We start from the raw sequence: 25,564 nt of genomic DNA, 5'->3' as shown, positions 1-25,564 counted from the left end.
TCAGACTTATTTATATATATAATATATATATAATATTATATATATAATATATATATAATATAGTATTATATATATATATATATATACAGTATGAGTTATATACACTAAATTTATCATATAGTATTATAGTTCTAAAGGTATACATTATGCAAATATTACAGTAACTGAGATTCTAAGATCAAAGTAGGATGCTTTGACCTGGAACTATTCATAGCTTGAAAAACAACTATTTATTTCCAGTAAGTAGGTTAAACTCTGTTAATTCTATATTTAATTCTAATTTATTTATTTCTAATTTATTTTTATTTCTAATTTATTCTAATAAATAAATGTCCTTACTTAAAGTGAAATTGAGTTTTTGTTGGCTTAGCGACTACATTTCTTTCCCATCAAGTTAAATTCTGATGTGAGAAAATATCTAGTAACAATTGTGTGTGCTGCTACACACCACTAGAAACTTGCCCAATTATATATTTAGCATTCACCTAAAAAACAAATCTCCCTTCTTCCTTTGGCATTTTAAGACCAACATAATACATATTTCATTCTCTTTATTGATGCATCAGTCAATGTAACTCTATTCTAATTGATATTTCCTCAGTTGTCTTCCACTAGTGATTTTTCTGAGCAACCAAGAACTATGCACATAATTCCAAAGGGCTTCATTAATTAAATTGCAGAGCTAAAAAATTAAGCACGCTACAAACAAACATTATTAATTGTTGCTTAAAGTATGGATTAGGGGCATAGCAAGTCCCAGTGGATGATGTGATACCTAAACAATTAAAACACATGAGAAATTGGGAAGGAAATAGCACAAGATTCAACCTGGTTGAATATTTTAATTCACTTACAGAAATGATTTATTTGGGAAACAATGCTGAAACACAGTATGAGTAATGACGAACAGAAAATTACACAGAATGTGATATGGCAGCAAATAAACCTATGCGATTATTTGTCAGAACAGACTAATGATTACAATTTGACAGGCATGTCTGAGGCAATGCAACTGTAGAATATTAATACAAAGCCAAACATTCAGAAAGAAGTCAGAAAAACAAAACAAAAAAAAAACAACAAAACAGGATAGAGAACACAGAGACAAAGGACAAAGCATTAGAGAGGGTCTGCTTGATCAGGATGAGGTTGCAACCTTTAGAATCAGCAGTAGAAAATAGAGTATTTAGAATATTGCAATTTCTGATGTCTGTGTGTTCTGTGGGTATGTGATGAGATAAACACAGAAAAGTTGGAAAAAAAAAAAAAAATCAAAAACCAGACCCTAAGCGTATGAAACTCCTTCTGTGTATTCATGGGACTATTGCAACTCCTAGTTTCTTCATGAGATTCAAGCAAGAACACTGATACTGCAACCCAGTTTCCCATCATCCCAAATCCTACCTGCAGCTCAATGGAATAGACTGTCTCTGTCCCTTCTTAACTTGGAAGAAGATGGTCAAAACAGGCAGAAAATGAGGGAAGACTTTTCACACTATGTCATTGATTATATGAAGAATGGTAAGGCTGAACCTTACTGCCATTAAGAGCAGCACTGCCATAAGCTATGAAATGGTTCTACAAAAATGTATAATGGGAAGCCCGAATTATACCATCACTAAAAATCCAGAGCTAACATGATTATTATCTGTAAATATGAAGACAGCAGCAGAAACACATGCACACTTAGATTTTGTAACATTACTATAATGTCATAGAAGCATTTAGTCAGTCTTTAATAGAGTAATGCTACACGCATGTATTATTCAACTCATGCCACAAACCTGTTTTCTTCTTTTTTCAGTTTAGTCTTGTAAAACTGCGTATTTAGTACAAATATTTATACACAAAGATCTTACACATGAGTCAATGTAATAACCATAAAAAGCAATGTTTCCTAACTTCATTTTTTTTGCTTTATTTTTGATTTAATAATCAGATGTAAATAATTCAGAACATAAAACTTCAGGAATACAATGGTTGACTTGAAAACTATATACAATAATAGCAGTAATGCAAATTAATAGAGAGCTCTTCGTAAGTCAAGTTCATAACTTCATGCAGTATTATAATCCACAAATCCACTGCAAAAATATCTTATTTGTTCTGTAAAGTATGTATTTCCACCAAATTAAATCCCAGATACTTAAAATTTTCCTGGTTATATGAGGAAATGTCTGTTTTTATTTTGAATCTCCTAATGCAGTATAATAATTCCAATAATTTACTACCATTAAAACATAAAAAATTCTTGATTGACATATGGCCTCTGCATAAATCATTTGTTCACATTTTGATGAGGAAGTGTACAATTAATAAATGTACACTAAGTAGATTGGCGTGGTTAAGATGGTATTTTACAGGTTTATAGTTAGAAATATTACTGTGGTAGAAAGACAACCAAAAATGAAATGCTCACCCATGTCCTAGGCTCACACTAGAAAACTCCAAAAGGAAGGATCTCCAGAAATCCCTTACATGGGACCTAGGAGAAGTGGAGCCAGACTCCACCCCTTCTGGTCACACAGATGGATTTCCTTTACCTGTACTCCCAGGGCTGAGCTGGTCCTTTCCCCAGGTGATAAATCAGTGGTTCAGACCGGGACTCCACCTCTCCTAGACCCCACTTAAGGGCTGACTGCCTCAAGAAAAGGATATCTGGTTGGAGATCCCTCCCTTATGGAGTTTTCCCTATGAGCCTAGATCTTTGGAGACAGGTGAACGTTCTTTCCCTGTTAGTCCCTTTTGCCACTGCACTCTTCTATTACCTTTCCACTGCATTAATCTTTCCAACTGTAACAACCATATTACACTGTTTTGAATAATATATGTCCATTGAACTTGTAATAGGATAGACCACAGGATTTGTAAAAGGAGTGAACACTTGAGCAGATTTATGTTTACTTTTCAAAGTAGCTATGTAACAGACACCAGACATCACAATGCATTTGTAGTTTAGAGTTTACAGCTAGTAATAAGTGGCAGTAGTTTAAGTGGAAACTCTTCACCTAAACCAGTCCAAATATCTAGAGATAAAAGTCCAGCAACAATGCCTCAGAACAAGTAACTTTATCACTTTGAATTCAATAAACTTCTTAATTAACCAAAAGTTTTTCAAGATTTCAGAACTGGAGTGAAGAAAACAATCGTTTTATTTTCTAATAATCACAAAGGTTGTTTTTTTTGTGCAACTGAAGTAATGATTTCCAAGTTCTAAACAGCATTTAACTTGACTATTCCAAAAACATTATATGAAAAACAGTTTCTGTCACCTCTCTCTTCCCACTCTCCCCCCCCACCCCCTTTTTTTTTTAAATGCATACTGACAGTGCACTAGGGAAAACATCACTAAACTTTAGGATGGGATAGAAAACTAATATCTTCTCCCTTGGCACAAGCCATGTCAGAAAGGGCGATAAGATGAACAAGAAAACAGTATTACCACTGTATACTACTGGGTATAGACAGGGTTAATGACTTGGTGAACTACAGTTCTGACAGGATGTTTTTCTCCTCTTCTCTGTACTATAGGTATGATGAGACACAGAAGTATGCAAAGTCAAGATCAAACAAAAAAGTTATCAAATGGAAAACTGAGTCTCATTATCACTTAATAATGGTGCCAAAACCTCATGTCATCAGTGCAAATTAAGGAAAAATACAGAAAATATGACTGAGAGAGATTAAATGAGGTTTTTAATCAGGCTACACAGTAAAGCATAAAAAACTAGATAATTGCTTCACCTAAAAAGAACAGCAGAAATGTCATCACAAAACTTCAGAGTTTATTTATTACAAGGCCAGCACAAACAAGACAAGATGCAGAAAAATGACAGCAAGCACTAGTTCTTTAGTTCATTAACTAAAGAATTACATGTTTATTGCTAGAAGTGAGCATGCAGACACTTCACTTCTTGCTGCTGCTGCCATTGCTATCATACTCAGCTGTTTTAAGAGGAAATGAGACACAACTCCCAAATTCAGTTTTGGAGAGAACACTTCTTTGTGTGATCCCTCTTTTATTCCCAAAGCACACTAACATACTTTGCTACACAAAATGCAACAAGCTTTGTCACTGAAAACTGCCACTATACAACGTATGAGGTTCCAGAAGGACCTTTTTTCTCCAGCAGCTGTATGCGTAGAAGAGAGCGTTTGGCATTATTGGCAGGTCTTCCTTTTCTCTACCGTATGATACTGTCTGTGCCTCAAAGCCAGGCATCAATTCACAGATTGCTACGCCACTGTCCAAATGTTTAATTACCATGCTCAAATGAGAAGAAAATGGATGTTCCTATACCATGTAGTATCTGACAAACTATTGCAAACATTTCATAACAAAGTTGGATGTTAATTAATCTGAATATTTGCCTTAACTTCCTGGAACTCACTTGAATATTGAGATTATGTGCCAGAGGAACAACTATTTAAGACCAATGGTAAAGTTCGGTATAAAACCAAGACCATCAAATTACTACACAAGTTGTTTACTTGTCTTTTATTGTACTTGAGTGTATTTGAAAAGATGCTTAAGAAAAAAAAAAAGCTTTCCTCTCTGACAAAACTAACATCAGAGCTATTTTTCACCCCAATATATAAGGTAGTGCAAAGAGAAAATGCTTACTGAATTACACTTAAAAAATAGTTGCACTTATTCTTTCTGCTAGTATACACTTAAAAAAATAAAACTCATGAATGGAGGAAATGATAATATTCAAGGTTTTCCTCATTCCTGTGGCATCTGAAAATGCATTTCACAAACCTATGCAAGTTCAGAAATACAAAGAAAGCACAGAACATGGAATATGAATCCTTTTTATTAACCTGAGATATTGGAGTCTTTATTAGCCTATAGTGAAATTCCCCTGTGACACACATAATGGGTCACTGTAATATAACAGTATTACTTGAAAAAGGGCATACTGGAGAGACAGTAAGCAAAAACCTTAGTGTATTTTCTGAAGTTCATAGACGGATATAAGAATTGAGCCCCTCCAAAACTGCAATCAGAGAAAACGATCATGAATAAACAGTTAACTACTAAAAGAGAAAACTCCAGGTAATTAGACATTATTAAAAGGTACAGATTAATCTTAACAGCTTGATCAAAGCTATTAAAACTTCCATGTATGAGTTATAATTACTGATGTTATCATCCTTTAGTTCATTTGCTTAAGATATTTTGTCTTTTTCTAATATTAGCCCAAGTAAACTCTTATCAGCAAGGACAGCAAATATCACCGTCCCTCTTATTTCTCATAATTAACAATAATTCAGAATAATGAGAGAGAAACATAGGGAGCTGAAGACATTGCTTTTCCAGTTTCCAAACCATAAAAGAAAAATGTTAACAGAACCTTATATCTAAAATACTTTGAGAACAGTCTGTGACTAACAATCTGTTATTTACATTGCAAATGATCCACTGAAATCTTCTCAAAAAATCAGCAACTGTAACTTATATTGCAAATCCCACAACAGTCATCACTCAGCTGTGAAAAAACTTATTTTCCTTAGCAGAATTGAGAGTAATTTTGGCGTTGCTGTTTTTCCATTTGTCATCCAAATTTGAACAGAAATCACTGTTTTAAAACAACCTGTTTCTGACAATGTTTGTTGCAAGGTATTTTGAGTTGAATGAGAGATAACTGAATGCCCACAAATACAGATTCTGAGTAACCAAAATGAAATAACACTTTTTTTTTTTTTTTCTTCTCCTTTGAAAGGGTCACAGAAAGCATTATCAAGATTTTAATCATCTCAGCTGCATCATCATAAATGTCTTACAACAAAAGGCCACTCTGAGTTATGTAGGTACACTCTGACCTCGGAAGTTCAATTTGCAAAAATATTAGTCCTTTCAAATCCTGCCCTCTTGTGTATAGATCTTCATTAAGTCTTCTAAATAACACTTTCTATGTTCCATTACTTTCCTCCACACCTTCCCTCTCTGCTTTTTATCTTTCCTCACTTCCTTAGTGAGCACCAAACATAATGAACAAAGACTCAGTCAAGAAGAAAGAGTTGATTTCTTCATAGCTTTTCCATAACAGAAGAGGAAGAAAACCTGTCCCTATATGCCTTCTATACATCAGAAGAAAAAATACCAACCCACCCACATTGACAGTTAAAGTATCTTTAATTTTTTTTTGCTCTGGAACGGGGCCAGCATTCCTATAAACTGTCTGAATAAAGATCCTAACTACATATCTTATTCTTTTAGACAAGTTTGTTTGCTCCTCTTCCCCAGTAGTACGAAAATTCTGACTGCAGAATAACTCCGTAGGATTTATTGCATGCTGAATACATAGCCTATTTTTGGAATTGGCATCAAGCAGTAACTTCAGATAGTTGTAAGAAAAGATTCTGATTAACTGAATATTAATTTTATTTAGATGAAATATACAGCTTGCTATTTTTAAGAGGAAGTTATTAAGGTAATGTTATATAAACTGTGAAGACATTATAAAACTTCATAGACATGATATAATGTCAACATTCCAATTTTATCAAACTACTTTAAGAATATGTATATAAGTAAGAATTTATTATAAAGATGAAAAGGTAGAAGAAATATTTCACTCTGCTCCATATTTTAAGACGTGCATCCTCAGTATAACTACAAATGAGTATTGTAGGTTTTCTTAAGTTTAAATGTTTAAAAACTAAGTGGGCTTCCCACTTCAAAATACAGAGCTGATGTAAAAAGTGTTATTTAAAGCATGGCCTACCATTTCAATAGAACAGAAGAAATGTTCCTATGAGTTAATACATGTGAGGAAAACAGCAAGAACTATGAACTCTGTATGATGCAAAATATAGAAATTCTCACTTAAAATGTGGTCCGTATCTCATCTATTAATGTATTCAAAATGGAAATAAAATTCTGAAATGTTCTAATAGCTGCTCATGAGAAAGATTTAAAACATCAACAGCCTCAGAAACAAACAGACAGCTTCTTATGGGGTGGGCTTAGAATATCAGCAACCTCAGAAAAAAACCTACAACTTCATTTATAATCCAGAAAATCAGTCCTTGATCAAATAAAAATATTTACTTTACAAAATGTGATTGCTACTCATTGGTAATCCTTAGTCATTGGTTTGGGGGTGTGTCTGTAAATAATCAGAAACTTTAAAAAAATAAAAATAAAAATGAAAAACAAAAAACACAAACCAGACACCTTTCTTCTTGATTACCATATGAGTAGAACCTACCAAAGATCAGGGCTTATTGAATTGCAGCTTTGAAGATTCTCGAAGTCTGTAAATGGAGTGAAGATTTATTTTTTTTTTTAAGTGTTCACAAACACTCATGTGTGATGCTTTGACAAATATTAAGTTATGTCAAAATAAAGGTTCACCAACTGCAAAGTCTCTTTCCGCTCTTACTAATACTGGTTGAACTTTCTTAAGCCACCACCGTGGCTTAAAGAGTTTTTCAGTGCTTGACTAAAAAACTGCACATACCCTTGCCAATCCAGAAAAAAAAAAAAAAAAAAAAAAAAGTTTAATCAGAAGTGATTTCTACACCTAGAAAATAATGAATTAGTAATTCCAGCAAGCACATAGAAGTTCTAAATTAAAACTTATAAATAAAAATGCATTTCAGCCTTTAGGAAGCCAATAGAGAACAAAACATTGTCACACAATCTGCTATTAAAGATATTTTAATCTCAAATTAGGAGTCCTGACATATATACACAATTTAAAGTTACGTAAGTAGTATGCTGGAATCTTAATAAAAAAGATTTTCCACTGGCTGGTGCACCAGTAATTCTATTTTTTAGTCTAGAAACAATTTTGGGTATTTTTTAAAAGACTGATAAACATAAGGTACTGCTGAACAAAACTGTTACAGTTGCACAGATTCTCAGAGATTTTCAAGTAGATACAGAACTAACTGTTGTTTTTCAAAGGCTTGCTTTATTTTATTTTTTATTTTTCAATTTGGAATGAAAAAAATAGGTGGCAAGCACCACAATTTACAGATTTGAATAGCAAATAATTACAGCAGGCATTTGGAAAACAACCAATGTTTAAGAGTTTTTCAGCTGTTGGCTAAACAACTGCAGCTATCTTTGCCAAAGCAGAATAAAATGTGCACTAATTGAAAGTAATTTCTGCATCCAGAAAATAATTTCTTCATTAAACTGTTTTAAGATGTTCAACCAATTACTGCCACTCTATCTACTCCACTGTGCAGCCGATTTTTGAACTTCAATCTCATCCGGAGTTTATAAACTATATTTTTTTAAGTGGAACTATTTGACAGCACACAGGACATGCTCTCATCATTGACTCTCAAATCTTATTAGCTGCTCCAATTGTGAGTTTTGCTTAAGATGCTACTCTTAATTCCACACAGTGCAAAATACCACTGTCTTAAATTAAGCCATCACTTCTAATAGGGTTGGTTTTCTTTTTTTCTATGTACACAGATAGATTTTTCCTTATATTTATCTTATGTAAATACAAAGGATACAAAGTTAATGTTTAATCTTGAGACAAACTCTACTATATTTAAACAGTAGGAGATTCAATGCTAGATTTTAGACCAAGTTATACATTTAGTTAAATTTTCTTTTGTTATATCAGAAGTTCACTGTGAGGTAGACCACTAAGAACTAATACCACAAATGTTAAAAACTAGATTAACTAGTGGCTTAATAGGGAAACTGTAGGAAATTAACTGAAAAAAATCAGATCACAGTATGGAAAAAGATGATATTAATATATATAAGAGCATAAAAAGAAAATACAACAGATGACGACCAACGAGTACTTTTTCAAACATGACCGTATAAGGAAGCAGAGAAGATAGAGAGGATTTTCCTGCCACTTCTGACTGAGTTAAGCTGATTCTCATTATTATCACTGATGAAAAATAATACAAGCCTAGGTAAAGATAATATTCAAGCAAAAAGTTTTATCTACTATCAGGAGCTAAAATTAATTAAGATAAAATTCTCATATGTCTAGATACAAGTATCCAGAGTTTGAGTCTATAGAAGATACGATCTGCATGCTCTAATTATTGAAACAGCAATCAGATTCTTTTCAAGATACCTTGATATCAACATGTACACGTTACAACTGCAGACTCAAAAAATTGCTTTAGAGCTTGCACAAATAGAGAGTGCTTATGCTATGTTAAAGCAGTGAAAAATGAACACCAAAGTATATTTTAAAAAATTGTATTCGGTTTATGATTTAATCTTGCAAAATATTAAATATTTGTGTGAAGAAATAAAGCTGATTTACAAGCAAATGCATGAAAAATTGATAATCCACTAAAAGAACATTTTGTACTGACCTTCAGGATCAAGGAGCTTCTCTATGCCCAGGTGTTGCCTGGCTATGTTAAATGCATGGTCTAATCGTTTCACAGGTGACTGCTGAGAAGCAACAGCATTCCAATCAAACAGGTCTGGCCTAAAAACAAAAACAAAAACAAGAACAAAAAAATAATTAAGTTTCTTCTTTTTCAGTGTTAAATTATATATTTCTTCTGCTACGCATCAGTGTCAAGTACTACTTTTTACTTAATGAAAGAATGTATTTGGTCAGATTTGGTCAGTATTGGAATTAATGAAGCTGGGTTTCTAACATGTCATCCATTTTCATCTTCAACACATTAAGAACTTTTCTTATTCGTCATTAAGCCCCACTGGCCTACAGCCTCATTCCCCCAACCAGTTGTTTCTACCCATTGTGCTCTGGTCCTGTGTCTGCCCAAAATGCCTGCAGCAGGTTTGCTCACTCTCTCTCAGTGTATGGGTGAGAAGAATCGTGCTGTGGCTGTGCACACTGAGATTAACTCACAGCAAGCCAAGCAGGATAAGTAACTGCTGTGTTTATTTTGCAGCCTTTCTCCTCTCTCCAGTACCCAGTTTTTTACAAGTCTGAGAACATAATTGCTGCTGAGATTGCCAACTCTCTGCTATATCTGATTGAAATTGGCCAACAGGTTCAGCATATCATAATGTGGGAACATATGCAGCATAACTGCACATGCCACTTCTCATACCAAAACCTTTAGAAAAACACATACTTTTCAGATGAGTACAAAATTGTACTCCAGTCATGGGTTTTAGCTGATACGAGCCAAAGGCCTACAGCACAATTTAAATGTGCTTACAGGAAAAGACAGCACCAGCAAAATTGAATTACAGCTGAGATACATCTGAGTACTTGTACTATAAATTGCAGTATTTACAACATAAATAATGTTAATACAGCATGATCTTTGGCATTTCATCTAAGAATTACCTATTAGGATCAGAATTTGCTACCAGGCATTTTCGAAAAGCAAGTTTAATCAGGTGATCAATAATTAACATGCATAATATGAAAAAAACAAGCGCACTATTTATGATTTTGACACAATGTTCTAAAACAAACCACATAAATATATAATTTTACCTACAGATAAATCAAGTATGATGTAAACAAGTTACAATGTTGTCATTAGTTACGAATGATTTGCTTACATTTTTATTAAATTCAAAAGTTTATTTTAAACAGTGAGTCCTATAGTTATAATAGATGGCAAAAACATTAAGTAGATCAGACTCTAATAACTTCAAGAGAGCAAAGGAAAAATGATATTTATGTAGCAGTAATTTCCTAGTTATGTACCCTTGCTGCCTAATTTCTTCTGAGAGGGGAGTGATTTACATAATAACAATTAAGTTTTTATAAACTATTTTGCCTCTTTATGCAGAGGTTTTTAAATATTAATTACGAATAGACTACTGCTATTAATTTCTCCTTTCCCCATCAGAAAGATTTCAAAATATTAAATTTTGCTGGAGACAAGAGGCTGATGGAAGAGGAATCTTAAGGGGTTATTATCTCTGTCTCTAGTCATGGATGTAGTAAGTCTGTGAGCTCAGAGACAGGCTTGTGTACCAAAATACAAGCATTTTCAAAATACAGATTACGTGTGCACAATTTCTTGCATCCTCCTGGTACTGTATCTGGATAGGATGGAGTTAACAGTCTTCATAGCAGTCCACTGTGTTTTGGAATGGTGGTTTAAACAGTGTTGAAAACACATACTTTTTTTCTTTTTCTTTTGCTGCACTCACACAGTATCAAGGCTTTTTCTTCCCTCCACATTCCTGCATGTAAGCTGGATGTATGCAGAAAGTAGGAGACAGGACAGCTGACCCAAACCGGCCAAAGGGACACCCCATACTATGCAATGTGCCCAGCAAGAAGAACTGAGGTAAAGGAAGAAGGAGATTGGGTTTTCATCCTCTAAGGCAGTTGTTGCTTAGAGACTGGCTGGGCATCCATCTGCTTGTGGGAGGTATTGAGTGACTGTATTTGCAACACTTGCTTTTCCATTCTACTTTCCTTCATTTATTTTTCTGACTTACAAGTTTTCTTGCTTTAGTTCTTCCTATTTTCTGCTCTGTCTGGGGGCACAAAGCAAGAAAATAGCTGCTCAATTGCTGGTTGGGTTTGACCCACTATTCCACTGCATCCTATATATTGTCATAGAGATGTTCTTCACTTTTTCTCTCAAATTTAACTTTTTTTTTTTTTTTCTTTCTTTCTTTTTTCTTCTGTTCTATGGCATAGAATGCCTAAGCTCATACATCAGAATTAGCGAAGGGAACACTGTAGTAATGACAGAGCTCTTATTTTCCTGAAAAGCTCTCCATGGATGTCTTGGACAAACATTACAGGGACTACCGCATATAAAAAAATCAGTGACAAAAGCTTTTAGGACAAGGAAAGAAAACCGAAGTATCTGAAGGACTACTTCCCCCTCCAAATATTTTTTGGGGTGTTTGATTTCAAGTTCCAGTCATATTTCTTCCTCTGAGCAGCACATTGTTTTTACAAAATCATAGCTGGTTTGTTGAGACAAGATTTTATGTCCAAGATCATGGTTTCTTCTAACCAGTCTGGATTCCATTGGGCAAGAACAAGAACATTTGGAATTATGGTCATCAGTAGTATCTTGGATATTCAGTGTCATCCACCTTCTCAGTATATCTCTCTTTGAGATGGCAAAAAATTTGAACTGAGACACAAATATAATAGTAGCAAGAGCTCTACAATAAACCAATGGCAGATGTGTCATAATGTATTTTCTCAATATAATAAAAATAAGAATAAAAAGATGACAGCACAGATTCCAAGCTGACTCAAAGGTATATATAGCAACTCAGCTCTTAGAAAATGGACTTAAATTAAGTATATATGTAGAGAGAGATAGAGAGAAAAAGCTCTCCTTGATCCAGCGGTAATCTAACTCTGCAGATTGTCGCTTTTTTGGAAGAATGCTTTAGCATACACATTTCAGCAATTCCATCACTAGATTATGGTCTTATAATAGCAGTTTGATACGTCAGCTTCTTGGCATGTCTCTAGATGTTTTGATTTGTGTATATACAGGGCAATATGACCAAGAATGACTGCAGGGGATACTACAGCCTAGAAGATTAAGAACAGCAGTATGTTGCAAATAGTTCTTAAAAATCCATGAAACAACAGTGAAACAGAATGTTTACTAATGGCAAAGGAGTTTTAAATATAGGGCTAAGCGGGTGTGAAATAGAACAGAATAGAAATCAAATGGAATACTGATTCTCAGCCTTCACTTGCTCTCTCTGTGTTGTTCAAAGCACTTTTCACAATCTGCAACTTGGTTCATATCTGACAGGCAGTAAAGCAAAGCAGACATGGCTAGGAAGTGTTCTCTTCCCTCCCTGAAAATATAAAGGCATACACATTAAAAAAAAAAAAAAAAAAAAAAAGAGAACATATTGAACTCCAATCTCCAATTAGCCACCAGATAAATAGCTACAATAGCACTGACCTTATTTATGACACATGGAGCACACATTGAAAGTTTTAAAGGCTTTGACTGTAATTGTACTACATTTATGTATATAAATGTAATACGTAATCATAGAAAGATTTTGCTCAGAAAAGATCTTCAGGACTATCTAGTTTCCAGCCTCTTAATAGAGCAGATAAACTTTCTACCACTCAGACTGCTCAGGGCCCCATCCAACCTGGCTTTGAACACTTCCAGGTGGTGTTTGGAGCAACCACAGCTTCTCTGGGCTTCCTGTGCCAATGCCTCATGCACCATTCTCATAGTCAACAATTTCTTCCCTATCCAATCCAAAACTGTTACCTTGTCACTGTAGGCTCTAGTAAAAACGCCTTTCCCATTTTTCTTACAAGTTCCCTATCCTTATACACCTAGGGAGATGGTTCTACTTAACAGCTACTGCCTTGCTATGCCAGTAAAATGCAGAACATACCATTCACAGAACGATACCCAGAATTTATATTCTGAATATTTGCAACTCAAGCTCACTGATGTGCCCTTGTAGCTTTATCAAGAGACCTGCGCTCCACTGCTTCTTGAGCTCAGTATTAAAAGCAATTGGAATAGAGCCTAAATGTCCCTAGAGATGCAGTGATTACACAAATGGGAACATCTCCACGTAACCCCTTGAAAATAAACAACAGAAACAGCATTAGAAATATCTGATAAAAAAAATAATAAAATCAACCATAAACACGAGAAGGGATGGATAAAAGTCTATGAGAGAAAGCTTCCTGCTGAGTACTGCTCTCAGCATATTATATGTATTTAGTGCTTCACACTCGTATCTTACTTTTATTCCCGTCAAGAGGGCATGAGAATATTCATTCAGATAAAATTCCATAGTATTCACTTGAAGATCTCCCAGATACAAAAAACAAGCCAACCAGCCCTCACTGAAAATATCAGATAAGAAAAATGAAAATATCACCAATGACAGGATAGGGATGGGATTGTTTTTGTTTCATTAAGGCATGTAATTTTTCATTACTATCATTCGTTGAAGTAAAAGGGAGCACACGAGGTGAGATTAGTGCCTCATGCTAAGCCAATATCTCCTCCCAATTAACAGCCTTCAATCCTTCCACATCTCAGGATTTTAAGGAATTTCTGAGTTGGAGACTTTATGTTTTGTGCACACCTCTTTAATGGGAATTTAGCAAGGCTGTCCAAAAAGGTTGTGTTTCATGTTTTCACTCCAGCCTTAAGATTTTTGCACCTGAATCATGAACAAAGACAACCTAGGGCTACAGAGATGGGGAAGGGTCCAGAGGGGAAGATGTATGAGAGCAGCTGAGGCCCCTCAGCGTGCTCAGCGCAAAGCAGAGGAGCTGAGGGGAGGCCTGATGGCGGTTGCAGCTCCTCACAGGGAGCGGAGGGGCAACGCTGAGCTCTGCTCTGTGTGATAGCGACAGGGACCGAGGGAACGGCATGGAGCTGCGTCAGGGGAGGGCAGCTGGGGGTCAGGGAAATGGGCTGCACCACAGGGCGGTGGGCACAGCCCTGAGTGCTGAAGTTCAGAAAGCGTTTGGACAACGCTCTCAGATATATGGTCTGATTTTTGGGTAGTCCTGTGTGAAGCCAGGAGCTGGACTCAATGGTCCTTCTGGGACCCCTCCAATGTGTTGTACTCTATGATTCTGTTACACTTAGTACTGCCTATGAAGTTTTCGGAAGGCAGATGTAAAAAATGTAACAGTTGTAGAAACAGAAGGTTGACCAAAATACAGCAACTTTCCATTGTGCTTATTCCTTGACTTCACTTACAGTGAATATAATGCTTTCCATATTGAAGTGTTTGTTCTCAAATGTTTTCACAACGACTTATCTTGAATTACGTTGAAATATTATCCAGCATCTGAATTGAATTGTACATTTAGCAATGCAAACATGATGTAAGACAGATTGATGTGTTTTTTTCCCTTTATGAAGACCAAATGGACACATAGAATATACTGTTAGTTACACCCTCCGAGTACAGTAACATCAAAATCAAGAAGAGACGTAAGAACTATTTCCCATTTTACCTACAGTTGCCTTCCTCCTGATACTCTTCTCTCTTTCCCCACACCACTCAGAAGGAACCACCCACAAAGTTGGTTCAACAAACGTGTTACTGAGCCTGTAAATTGATGATGAACACTTGGAAGGTGTTGAAGGATATATCAAAGATACAAAATTACTATGAACTTAATATAGTTTATAAAGTTTTCTATTTTACAGTTTACACGCGCTTCCTTCAAAACTATTCTCAATTATCTGTTATGAACTGCGAAAAGTAGAGTTTGCAAAACAGTTAATTTTCATGAAATTGCAGTTGAACAGCATAACTAAAATTTCAACCCCCTTCCCGTCCTCCACTGTATGTCATGTTTTCTGAAAGTAGAATGTTAATTAAATCTATTTCTAGCAAACTACAATTTAAAAACTTAGGCAGTCTGCCAATGTTTCAAATGAAGCAATACATAAGGACATGGTCAAGTGTTTATTTTGATGCAGTTATAAAAAAAAAGCTTGAAATATTTTTAGAAGAAAAATCTAACTGTTAAAATACTAGTGTGGTTTAGATTCACCACAGGAATAACCACAGAATTTAGGAATCGATCCTAACAACTTCCTACTTCCTGCCAAAACACTATTCTTTGCACTTCAGTATATAAATATTATGAAGCAATGTCTTTGTAAGCAAATGAAATGAGAATGAGTAAGGAAAATTTAATGTCTGTACTTTCTAAGGGACTGATTCCTATAGACAGCAGGAAGAAATAACTAACAATATCAGAGAAATCTTCCCTCACTTCTGGAGAGCAGAACTGAAGAAACAAAAAAATCAAACAGGGAAAACAAATGAACTTCAATCAAAAGTGTTTCTGTTAAATGACTTTTAATCCTAAGTATTTAAAATACAAAGTATTAATAAAGCATATGATGTGGGAGACATGGGGTTTCACGTAGCCTGGTGATCATCCCCTGCTGTCAGGTTTAAATTCAAACTGTCTACTGTAAGCACAAAGCCAAGACACTCTGGCATATAAGAAGTAGGCACCTGCATTTTAAATTGGCTGAAGTAACTGCCAAGGCTTCTTACAAAAGGCTGTTTATTCTTTTATGGGATAGAAGTAGATGAACAGTCAGAGTATATTAGCACACCTATTTTATTGATTGCATCTTGAATCTTGAAGGCCAATTCAGTGCTCCTGCATACTGAACATAAAGTGCAACGTCACTGAAAATCAATACAGAGGACACACTAAGCAATTAAGCATTAAGCAGGCTCACCTGAAAAATTACTGAATCAGGGCTGCAAAGAATATTGAATCTCCCTCTGCGACATTTGCAGATTAACTCAGTGATTAGCAAAGTCCAAAAGAAGACAACTAGTACATCTTGGAGTTAATAGAGACGTACCTCCAAGAATCTGAATGCATGCTCGCAGTTTCCTAGAAGATTGCCCAAATTCCTAGATTAGAGACAAAACTTCAATAAAGAAATTCCTTTTTACTTCCACTCAGGGCAGGCTCGCTATGCAGAATGCTATGGAAGATTTATGACAGCAAACATAAGATGAGCAAAAAAGATGTTCTGCTGCTATGTTATAGTGAAACCGAATGAAATGCATAGATTTCAGTGAGTAGGAAATAAACATTCACAACTAGTGAGCTCTGCACTGAACAGAAGACAGCACTGGATAAGATATAACTTACAGATACTTAGACTGTTGTCTAGTGCTGAGGTAGCTTAAGTAGGATGCAGGCATCTATCTGCATCCCAAACCAAGGACTACTAAGTAAGAGCCTCTGTTTAGGAATCAAGAGGTCATTTTATAGAGCTGGACAGAATGGAATTTGTCATTACTAATTTCAGGCATCAGGTGATGATAGGCAGTATTTTTAAGCAGGCAATTTGAGTATTTCAGTATCAGATACCCTCACTAGGAAACAGGCAGCCCAATATCACATCTAAGTGAAAAGACATATGACAACTCTGGCCTTCTGCTAAACTGATTTGCTAAAAGCCATATCAAAACAGTTAAAATGTCAAGCGATAATACTGATTTTAGATTTTGAGTTTACAATACTAACTAGCAATCCAATGTAATTTTAGCATAACCATTTCCTGGTACTTTTAAAATATTTTCCTTTTGAGATATATCTAATTCTATTTGTTGTTGCTGGAACAATCTGACAGTTTCCTGTTATTTATTAACGTCCTTTTAGGAACTTTATCACTAGATGTCAAGTCTAGACTGTTCATTTTGTAGTGAAAGTCACCAATGACAAATAAAAGTACTTGGAGCATCTGCATAGGCATTTACTGCTTTAATTTGAAATTATTACTCAACAGTTTCTGTGGTAAAGCAAAAGACTACTTCAAGCCCTTAAAAAAAGAAAAACTTTGTAGTGCTTTGTGAAGCACACAGAAGGAAAAATCAAAATGTCATAAAACAGACTAAAACTTTCCAGTTTCACAATCTATAACATACACATGAAATGAAGAGTAGCTTGTAATGATCATATTGTTAACACATTAAAACTCTCAGTAGCTGCTGAAGAGTAATTTATAGGAATAGTGATATGCAAAGAGCCTAGAGATGCATTTATATTTGCTGTAACCTTGGATAAGCATTAAGTTTTCACCTTCTCAGTGCTCACAGTGCAGTGAAAATAGCACTGACAGAACTATATTCTGGAAGATCCAGGGAAAGGTTTTGTTAAACTCCATTAATTACTTCCCCAAAATAATAATAAATGTGCATTCTCATGAGCTTTCATCTAAAATTAACACACTAAGATGTATGTATGATCAAAAAGAGAATACACATGCCTGTTCTAAAATTAATTAGCCTGAAGAAAGCTACATTCTTCTAAGGATGTAGCTAGTAATTAGCTCTACAAATGAGTTATTAATAGACAAATCTAAACCAACACTTTGATATGACAAATGAAGAGCATCACTGACCATGGAATATCATCATTTTGAGTACTCATCTCAGTAGTAACAAACGTAATGTTAGCCACGTATTTACCAAAGTAAAATGAATTTGTTTGAGAATGTCATGATCTTCTAATTATTATCTGCATGTATCTCATCAGTCTGTTAATGAGCTTTTTGTTATACAATTAAGTGGTTGATTTTCCTTGGGAAATTATCCCCAACAACAATCACCACTACAAAAGTAGGAGAGCTTTGTAGATGTACTGAACTCTGAATGCAAAGCTCTGAATGAAGTTCTTAATGCACAGAGTCTAGTTAAAGATGAAATTCTCCAAGCACATTACCCAAGATATAGTTTAACAACATATCTAAGAGGGTAGAACCATGGACTCCACTGGCAAAGTGCTCTCATTGTGAGAGCAATGACCTTAATCAGACAGTTTATTCAAAAACAGTTACCTGAGGTAGTGAAAATTCTGGAAATACTTGTAGATCTTCACTAGTAAATTTGAAAGACAGTCTCTAACTGTACTTTTGGAAGTATTTAGCAAAATTTTATTTTAGGCTTTTAGCAACTAACAAAATATTGCTTGGCTTGTTGTACAAATATTTTTTTAAATTCCAATTATTTCTTGCTAAATAGAACATATTCATACCTGTTCAAAAACTTAAATGACAATCTGGAGCAGTCAGCTGCCTTGCAGGTCTATCCTCTTCAGGTGAGAGGCACAGAAGTATGAAAGGGAGTTCAGGAGGCTTTCCACATTCGAAAATAAGTATTTCTTTGAAACCAGTGGTGCCATGAGTCCCACCAGCTAGACCTTTAAAATAGACTGGCTTGCACCTTTTCCTCAATCCAAGTATACAGAACCACTAGAGGACTTTGAATCTCTAGAGATAAAGTTTCATATAGCATACACCGGAAGAAGTCAAGTACTAAGAGAGGGAGAATACTAAAATCAGCTGGGGAGCAACATAAAAGGTTTTGAAAATAAAGGCTACTTTCTCCAGTTCTGTCTTTTCAAGGCAAATCCATACTTTCAATCCAGCAACAGTCAGAGGCTTTCAACAAGCACTACACTGTGCCTCTCTAGGTGCCTAAAGGAAAATGTTTTCCCTCTAGGTCAACCTCAAAGGTTTAATTTTGGATTTACTGCTTGCTTTTCTTGAAAGTTTCCAAGCCTGTGATCCTCTATCAGACTCTCAACTTGCTATGCATTGAAATTCCAGGAAAGGATCTGAGCTGAGAACCTTCACTTACACTGTAGGAAAGCTCAGATCCTCTTCCTCTACTAGAGGTTTTCAGTCTGACTGTTATCTACCTAGTTGACAGTAAAAATCACATAACAGATACACCATTCTCAAGTCCTGTTGGAGCCATCTGTTATAGGCTCTGAACTGAAAAGACTGAAACAATGAGAAGTTAGTTTTCCTACCTGTGACTGTGAAGGAGTGCATTGAAAGCCAATCCATCAGACCAGCTACTGGTGAAATTGATAACATTGACCTGTGGGTAATTACGAGTTGATTGACGGACCCAGCTCAGCAGAATCTTTTCACTGTTTGTCTGCTGCAGTCCAGCCATGATGTTTTTCATTACATCTTTGACCTGCAAAAAAAACCCAGAATCTCATCAATGACTGAGCATCCTCATTTAAAGCTAAATCATTTTTTGATTCCCAAAACCTCCACTTGCTTAGATATAAGCGTTGAAGAAAAACCTCCTAGGTAACCAAAGAACATACTTGGTGTCACAGTACAGTGACAGTGATCAAACTGGAATACATAAAAACAACTGATGCTGACTTGTTGTCTGCCATTGCCGGTGCACTCAGTAAAATCACCACTGTTTCCCATGAAGTGCTCCATGAGCAAGCAGAGAAGGTACATTTGCATCCACTTCTTATTGGAACAGAATGCGTACAAAAGCAGCCTTTCTCTTTGTAGTTTTCTTTGCTCTGGAAATGCATCCATAGTTAATAGAATATAAGGTTGATAAAATGATAAAAAGCATCTTTCTCTCATCAACATAGTTGAAGTAATACAAAGGTAAAATAAATAAGAACAGTAGAGAGCACAGTATTTTCTATTTCAGCATGTAAACTGTATTTGCATATGTGTACCCACATGAAAAATGAATTTCACTGCATGTATTAAAGGAACACTGCATATGTTTCATGTTTTGAATTTTGTTTCAGAAACAGTTAATATTCCTCTTTCATCAGAGAAAGCTCACCTATCTCTAGTTACTGCTTTACACAGCAATTAATTCTGAGGGTTTATAAAATATTTCCCTGGAGTTTGATACAGTGTAGCTGCTAATATATTTCTTAGCAACTTCTTTACTGGTGAAAGAGAAGCTCATAATTTATTTTCTTGTAAAGTATTCCCTTTGAAATCACTGTGCTCTCCATATATCTTGGAAAGCATAGCAGCTTTTAAAAAATATTCTCTAAGACTTTAAAATTTAAAATTTAACTATAGAGTTGTTTTTCCTTATCGACTCATCCAAGGTATTTCTTTATAATTCTCACTGGCATTGCTCAGCAACCAGTATCATCAGAAAACAACAACTAGTTAGTGCACTATTTACTTTATGACAAGGATTGACCACATTCTAATAATAAAACTTGTGATACAATACACAAGCTATAATTCCAAAGCATAATCAACCATAAAAAAATAATTACTAAGGTACTGCAGAAAAACAGCAGGAATCCGTTCATTATCGAATCTGACTAATCAATCCAATCACTTGAATCAATTATTGAACAGAGATATGAATTACTAGAACAATCTCTTGTTTTTATATCTGAATTGCATACTATTATCAATGCCTTCAATTTTTCATTTTAGAGACAGGTATAAAATTAATTTCTGGCATGAGGAGAGGGGGAGAAACTGATCCTCTATGAAATTCTCCAGCCATAATCTTGCTTTTAATCTACAACTGTAATTTCTATAAACGACAACGGTATAAATGCTAGTAAGACAAGAATAACAGCATTCTGTAGTTCCTTCAAATCTACACCAGAAAACAGAAAGTAAAGAGTTTGGGAAAATTAGTAAGTTTGCAGCTTAGTTTTTCTTTATGTGTCTGTTTGGGTATCCTTAATTTTCTTCTTAATTTTTTCAGTCTTCATTATTGAGACTTGCCAAATTAGACTTAAATAATTCAGCAAGAGTTCAACTGCTGTATTTCCACACACACAGACACAAATAAATGAAATAAAGCAATGGGCTGCCAAGGAGGTAACTATTCAAATTAATCCAGGCAAACTCTTGAATTTTGCTTTTGATTTAAAGAGAAACAGCCTGAAGTTCTCCATTTTTTTCTACTTGTGAGAAAACAGCTTCAAACTCATCTTGTTGCGTTTAATATTCTGACAGTAGATAAAAGATTTACTCCAATTTCCCTGCATTTCTCTGCAGAAGACTGCTAAATTTATGATTTTTTGCTGCCCCTTGGGGAACTACAGGCATTTAAAAATAACAAAGTAAAAGGGCCTGATCTCATCCTGAAGGTTTAGATTGTTTCCTATTCAGTGAGAAATAGTGAATAATTCCCCTTCTGCAGTTGGAAACCTCCTCGTTTTCCTGAGCACTTCCACCCTTTCTGTCCTGACAGCAGCATCCTGCACTACTGGGGGCACTGAATGAGCTGCAAGTGGGATGGCTTGGCCTTGAACCAAGTCTGCAGCTGAATAAGAGAAGGCTGGCACTGAGGTTAGAAGGAAACTTTCTGAAGGCTTCTTAGTTAAGATGCCCTCTTCAGAAAGACCAGTACTTAGAAATGTGTGTGTCAGCCTGAAGAGCTTCTGGATGGATTCCACCCTGAAATAAGCTGCCTCAGCATTCAAGATCAAAAACTACACCCACTCCAAAGCAGCTAGCAGTTCATTTCTTTCCTACCACTCCTTTCTAATGCCATACATCCTCACAGAAAACAAAGCTTTAATGCATAGGAAACTCCAACTGGTGGAAAACAGAAATAGTTGCTCTTACTGGTGGATGGCCCCATACTACTGTAATAAGAAAAGCTGCTTTTAAACAAAAAGAGGGAAAGGGCAGCATAAACACCACCACAGGTAACTTCCAACATGTTAAAGTTACAAACTAAAGGCTATGAACAGAACAGGCACACGACCTCTCATCACGCAGGGAAACATTGAGGCTCCTACACCTGAGGCACAAAGGCAGGGAGAGGCCACCTCCAAGCAGCCGGAATAGAAAAGAGCTGGTCCTGCCACCTTTTCCAGCAGGGAGGTCTCCTCCATTCCTTGCTGTTGCTCGATAAACGTGCTTCCTTCAGGGAGCCATGCTGAGGAGATGTGAACCAAGCACAGTGCATGGTACCTCTGTATGCAGCTTGCCTTGTCTCAAGGCACCTGTCTCAGCACGAGGCATGTCCAGCTGTGGACTAGGGACTGGGGAGGCTGAAAGCGAAGGAAGGGGATGAGATGGCACATAGAATGGTTGCAAAAGAAGGTGTGATCCAGAGGCCTTGATTTTGAGGAACGTAAAGGCCAAAGACTCCAAGGTACTAAGAGCTAAAAAGCCCTTTAAATTTGGATGGCATGGGAAGCATCTGGCACTGGGTGTGAAAAACCAGCGCATCTGTGTCTGGCCCTCTGCTGCAGAGGACTTCTGATTTATCTCCTAGACTGCTAGGAAGCCCTGGAGTCTTTATGTGGGTGCAGGCTATCTATGAACTCTGCACACCTGCAACAAAAACACAGGTATGTAACATTTTATTGGAATGGTACAGAGATTCAGTATGCCAGCCACTACGAGATAGGGAGGAAAGTAGGACAGAATTTAAAATATTACTCCTTAAGTTAAGGCTTTTTCATTTTGCCCAGTCAAACGGGGCTCTGGCAGCTCCCTGACAGAATGATTTAGTATTTTTTACCTACTATATTTCAGGTATTCTGACTGCATGGATTACTTTTTTATGGCCAGAATCCCCTCAACTCTTTTAAAGCACATTTTAAAGAACTCCTTTTTAAAGAACATTTTCATAGATGTTCAAGACACCCATCAAAGCAAGGGAAATTCTTTGCTCATTGATTTGAGGTAAAATAATAAGACTGTTAGTATTTCATTTCCACTACTATATTTCAAAGTAAAATGGTAATTCCAATTAAAGTACAGGCTGTGCAATAAATGCATGAGAAGTCCGAAACTGTTAATAGCTCTGCAAAGAAGGCTAAGTGGAATATTTTCTCTCTGGAATATTTTCCTCATGCATACAGCTATTGCTTTGCTCTTTTTCAACATTTTGTGACTTTCACAAAAGATGTTCATTAGGTTTGGTTTTTCATTCTAGTTATGAAAATAGGTTTTGCTCTTCACAAATAATAAAAATAAATAAATAAATAAATAATGCCATAAAATTCTGCCATACAGAATCTTTTTCTGCTTTTAAGAGAGAGATTCTTTGCCAAGTGTAACAATTCAGGAATTAATAGTATTGTTTTCCTTTTGTTTGAATACTAATTGAGCAGTGAAGCTGAGATCACAGAACTGTGAGGAAGAGGGCAGCAGCTTCAAAGAAATAGAAACCCTAATAGATTCAGCACTACGAAGAGCTTAGGCAGCAGGTGCTCACCTCAGAACCATGGTTCAATTTGAGTGAAACTTTTAATAATAATTTGAAAAACAGGCTAGATAAGAAAGGACATAATCAGTACAGAGGATAGAGAAAGCCACAAGATCTCTACTGAACAGAAATGAGAGTGGCAAGAATGAGACAAATCTTTTCTGCTGCAGTGCCTCCACAACTGAGAATGCTGATATCCATTCTGACTAGCACTGAAGCACTTTCTTATCATGAAAGTTTCTTCCTTCATTTCTCTCTCTCTCTTTTACATTTTACACAAAGACCCTGACATTTTCGTAAGAGGTGGTCTTGTTGCCATATATAATTGTAGTTCTACCCTAATGTCAGCCTGGTGCAGGACGTGAAACTGAAAAAAGCTTTTTGTCAGTTAATCTGCAGAAAAAATATTTAACTGCCACACAACTCATATCTGCTATTTCCATGCAGGCAGGTGTACTTCATCTAGGTGACTCTTCTCAGCTCTGAAAGCTCTTGGGATCATAAAGGGAATGAATTTGCAAAAGCAGGATAGCATCATCAAGCACAGACTGCAACAACAGCATACATAAAATCAGCCACTTACTGTATATAGGCTTTTTTAGCCTCATACATAAAGCAGACTTGATACAAATCATAGGGAAAGGGATATTTTACTCAACGATAAAGAACTGGCAGAAAACTTTAGTGGCCCTAAGTCTGTAATTTAGTCTTAACAACAGCTTGTCATATTCTCAGCTGCCAAGTGTGAACAACTATTTGCGACAGGGAAAATAGTGCAGAGGAAGAAGAGACCCATTCTTAAGAAACTTATAGACTTGTTTCACCAGAAGTGTTGTAAAAGTGTAAAATAGTACCAACTTAAGAACAGAGCAGAACAATCACAAATGTTCTAGATTCATGTAAATCACTTCAAAACTTGGAAGAAAAAATGGAAAAGGACAAAGATTTTTTCCACAATAGTGTAAATAAGCAGTTTCACTTTTAACTGTTTCAATCCTTTGAGGGGAAAATGCAGCAAACCAACATCTCTAGAGTTCTGTTTAAAAAGACAAATCTGGCTTTATATTTATTTTGTTTATTCATTATTCAACAGCAACTGCATTATATAACAACGTCTTCTTGCAAAACACAGCTTTATCTATCGTTAAGAATAGAGACTGATATTCAGTTCTATCCAAATCAGAATCTATTTATGAAATTTTGAATAAAAAGACAAATCTAGAGTATACAGGTCACTTCCTTTCAACAATCCATAAATAAATTGACATGGAACACTATAGACTAAGCATGGGCTGAATAACGAATACTCAAGACAGCATCATATTATTAATCCCTACTTTATAAATATGGTCCCTGGACTTTTCATACATGGATAATTCAGCTGATGCCACTGGTATCATCACTGTCACTGGACTCTTGACAGAGTTTGAAATGAAGAACCTATATACTGCACCAAGAACAAGTACCCTAAACTCATATACTGGTCATTAAAAACCTCACCAAACTATGAGAAATGCTGAGAAAATGTGAAAGAAAAGCTAGTAAGTACTAATAATACTAAAGCACATCTTTAACACTTCTTTTCAGGTAAAAATGTGAACTAATCAAAATATGAATTTTAACATGACTACTCATCTCAGTCCATAATTCATATAAAGTAAAGCACAGTGATTCCAAAATAATCGGTAGAAGATGCTCAGATAGGTTTCATTTATCTGCTCTTAGTAATTTAGAACAGTGTTATGCAATTAAACTAAAAATATTGGGAAGTGAGACAGAGATAGAAGTGATTTAACAATTTGCAGCTTTTCTCTATTGCTCTCATTACAACTTATCCTGTAAAATTTGTAAAGAATTGCTCCCTACTGCAATGAATTATCCACACAATTTTTTGATAGGAGTGTTTCGTTTTTAATAGAAACTCCTTTAGGTTCTGTTTCCCGCTATCTTTTCTTGTAATGCTACGTAAACTTCTAGATTATTACTTGGGGACCTGAACCAGCACAAATGGACAGACTGTTAACTTAGACTCATACAAACACACAGAATTAGAGCACCTAGATGCTATTTTCTTCCAAATGTTCATTTTACAGCTGTCTCAGACTTTGTTTTCCAATGTGTCCTCATCTAACATGTTGGTTTTCACATCGATAACATAATTCCTCATTT

General features: G+C 35.6%; 1 protein-coding gene across 16 annotated transcripts in view; it reads right to left on the bottom strand.

The window, feature by feature from the left end:
* The window catches only part of DMD (dystrophin), a 1,043,969-nt gene that overhangs the window by 750,264 nt on the left and 268,141 nt on the right, over positions 1-25,564 (bottom strand). For all 16 annotated transcript variants that reach the window (XM_048931232.1, XM_048931479.1, XM_048931663.1 and 13 more), the window contains exons 6-7: positions 19,230-19,402; positions 9,316-9,434 (exon numbers count right to left, since the gene is read on the bottom strand). In XM_048931232.1, coding sequence (XP_048787189.1) covers positions 9,316-9,434; positions 19,230-19,402 — 292 coding nt within the window. The remainder of the gene's footprint in view (positions 1-9,315; positions 9,435-19,229; positions 19,403-25,564) is intronic.

The sequence above is a fragment of the Lagopus muta genome, chromosome 1, assembly GCF_023343835.1.
Source record: "Lagopus muta isolate bLagMut1 chromosome 1, bLagMut1 primary, whole genome shotgun sequence".
NCBI classification, from domain to species: domain Eukaryota; kingdom Metazoa; phylum Chordata; class Aves; order Galliformes; family Phasianidae; genus Lagopus; species Lagopus muta.
Note: the sequence above shows the minus strand (reverse complement) of the source record. Positions and strands in the feature narration are given on the sequence as shown.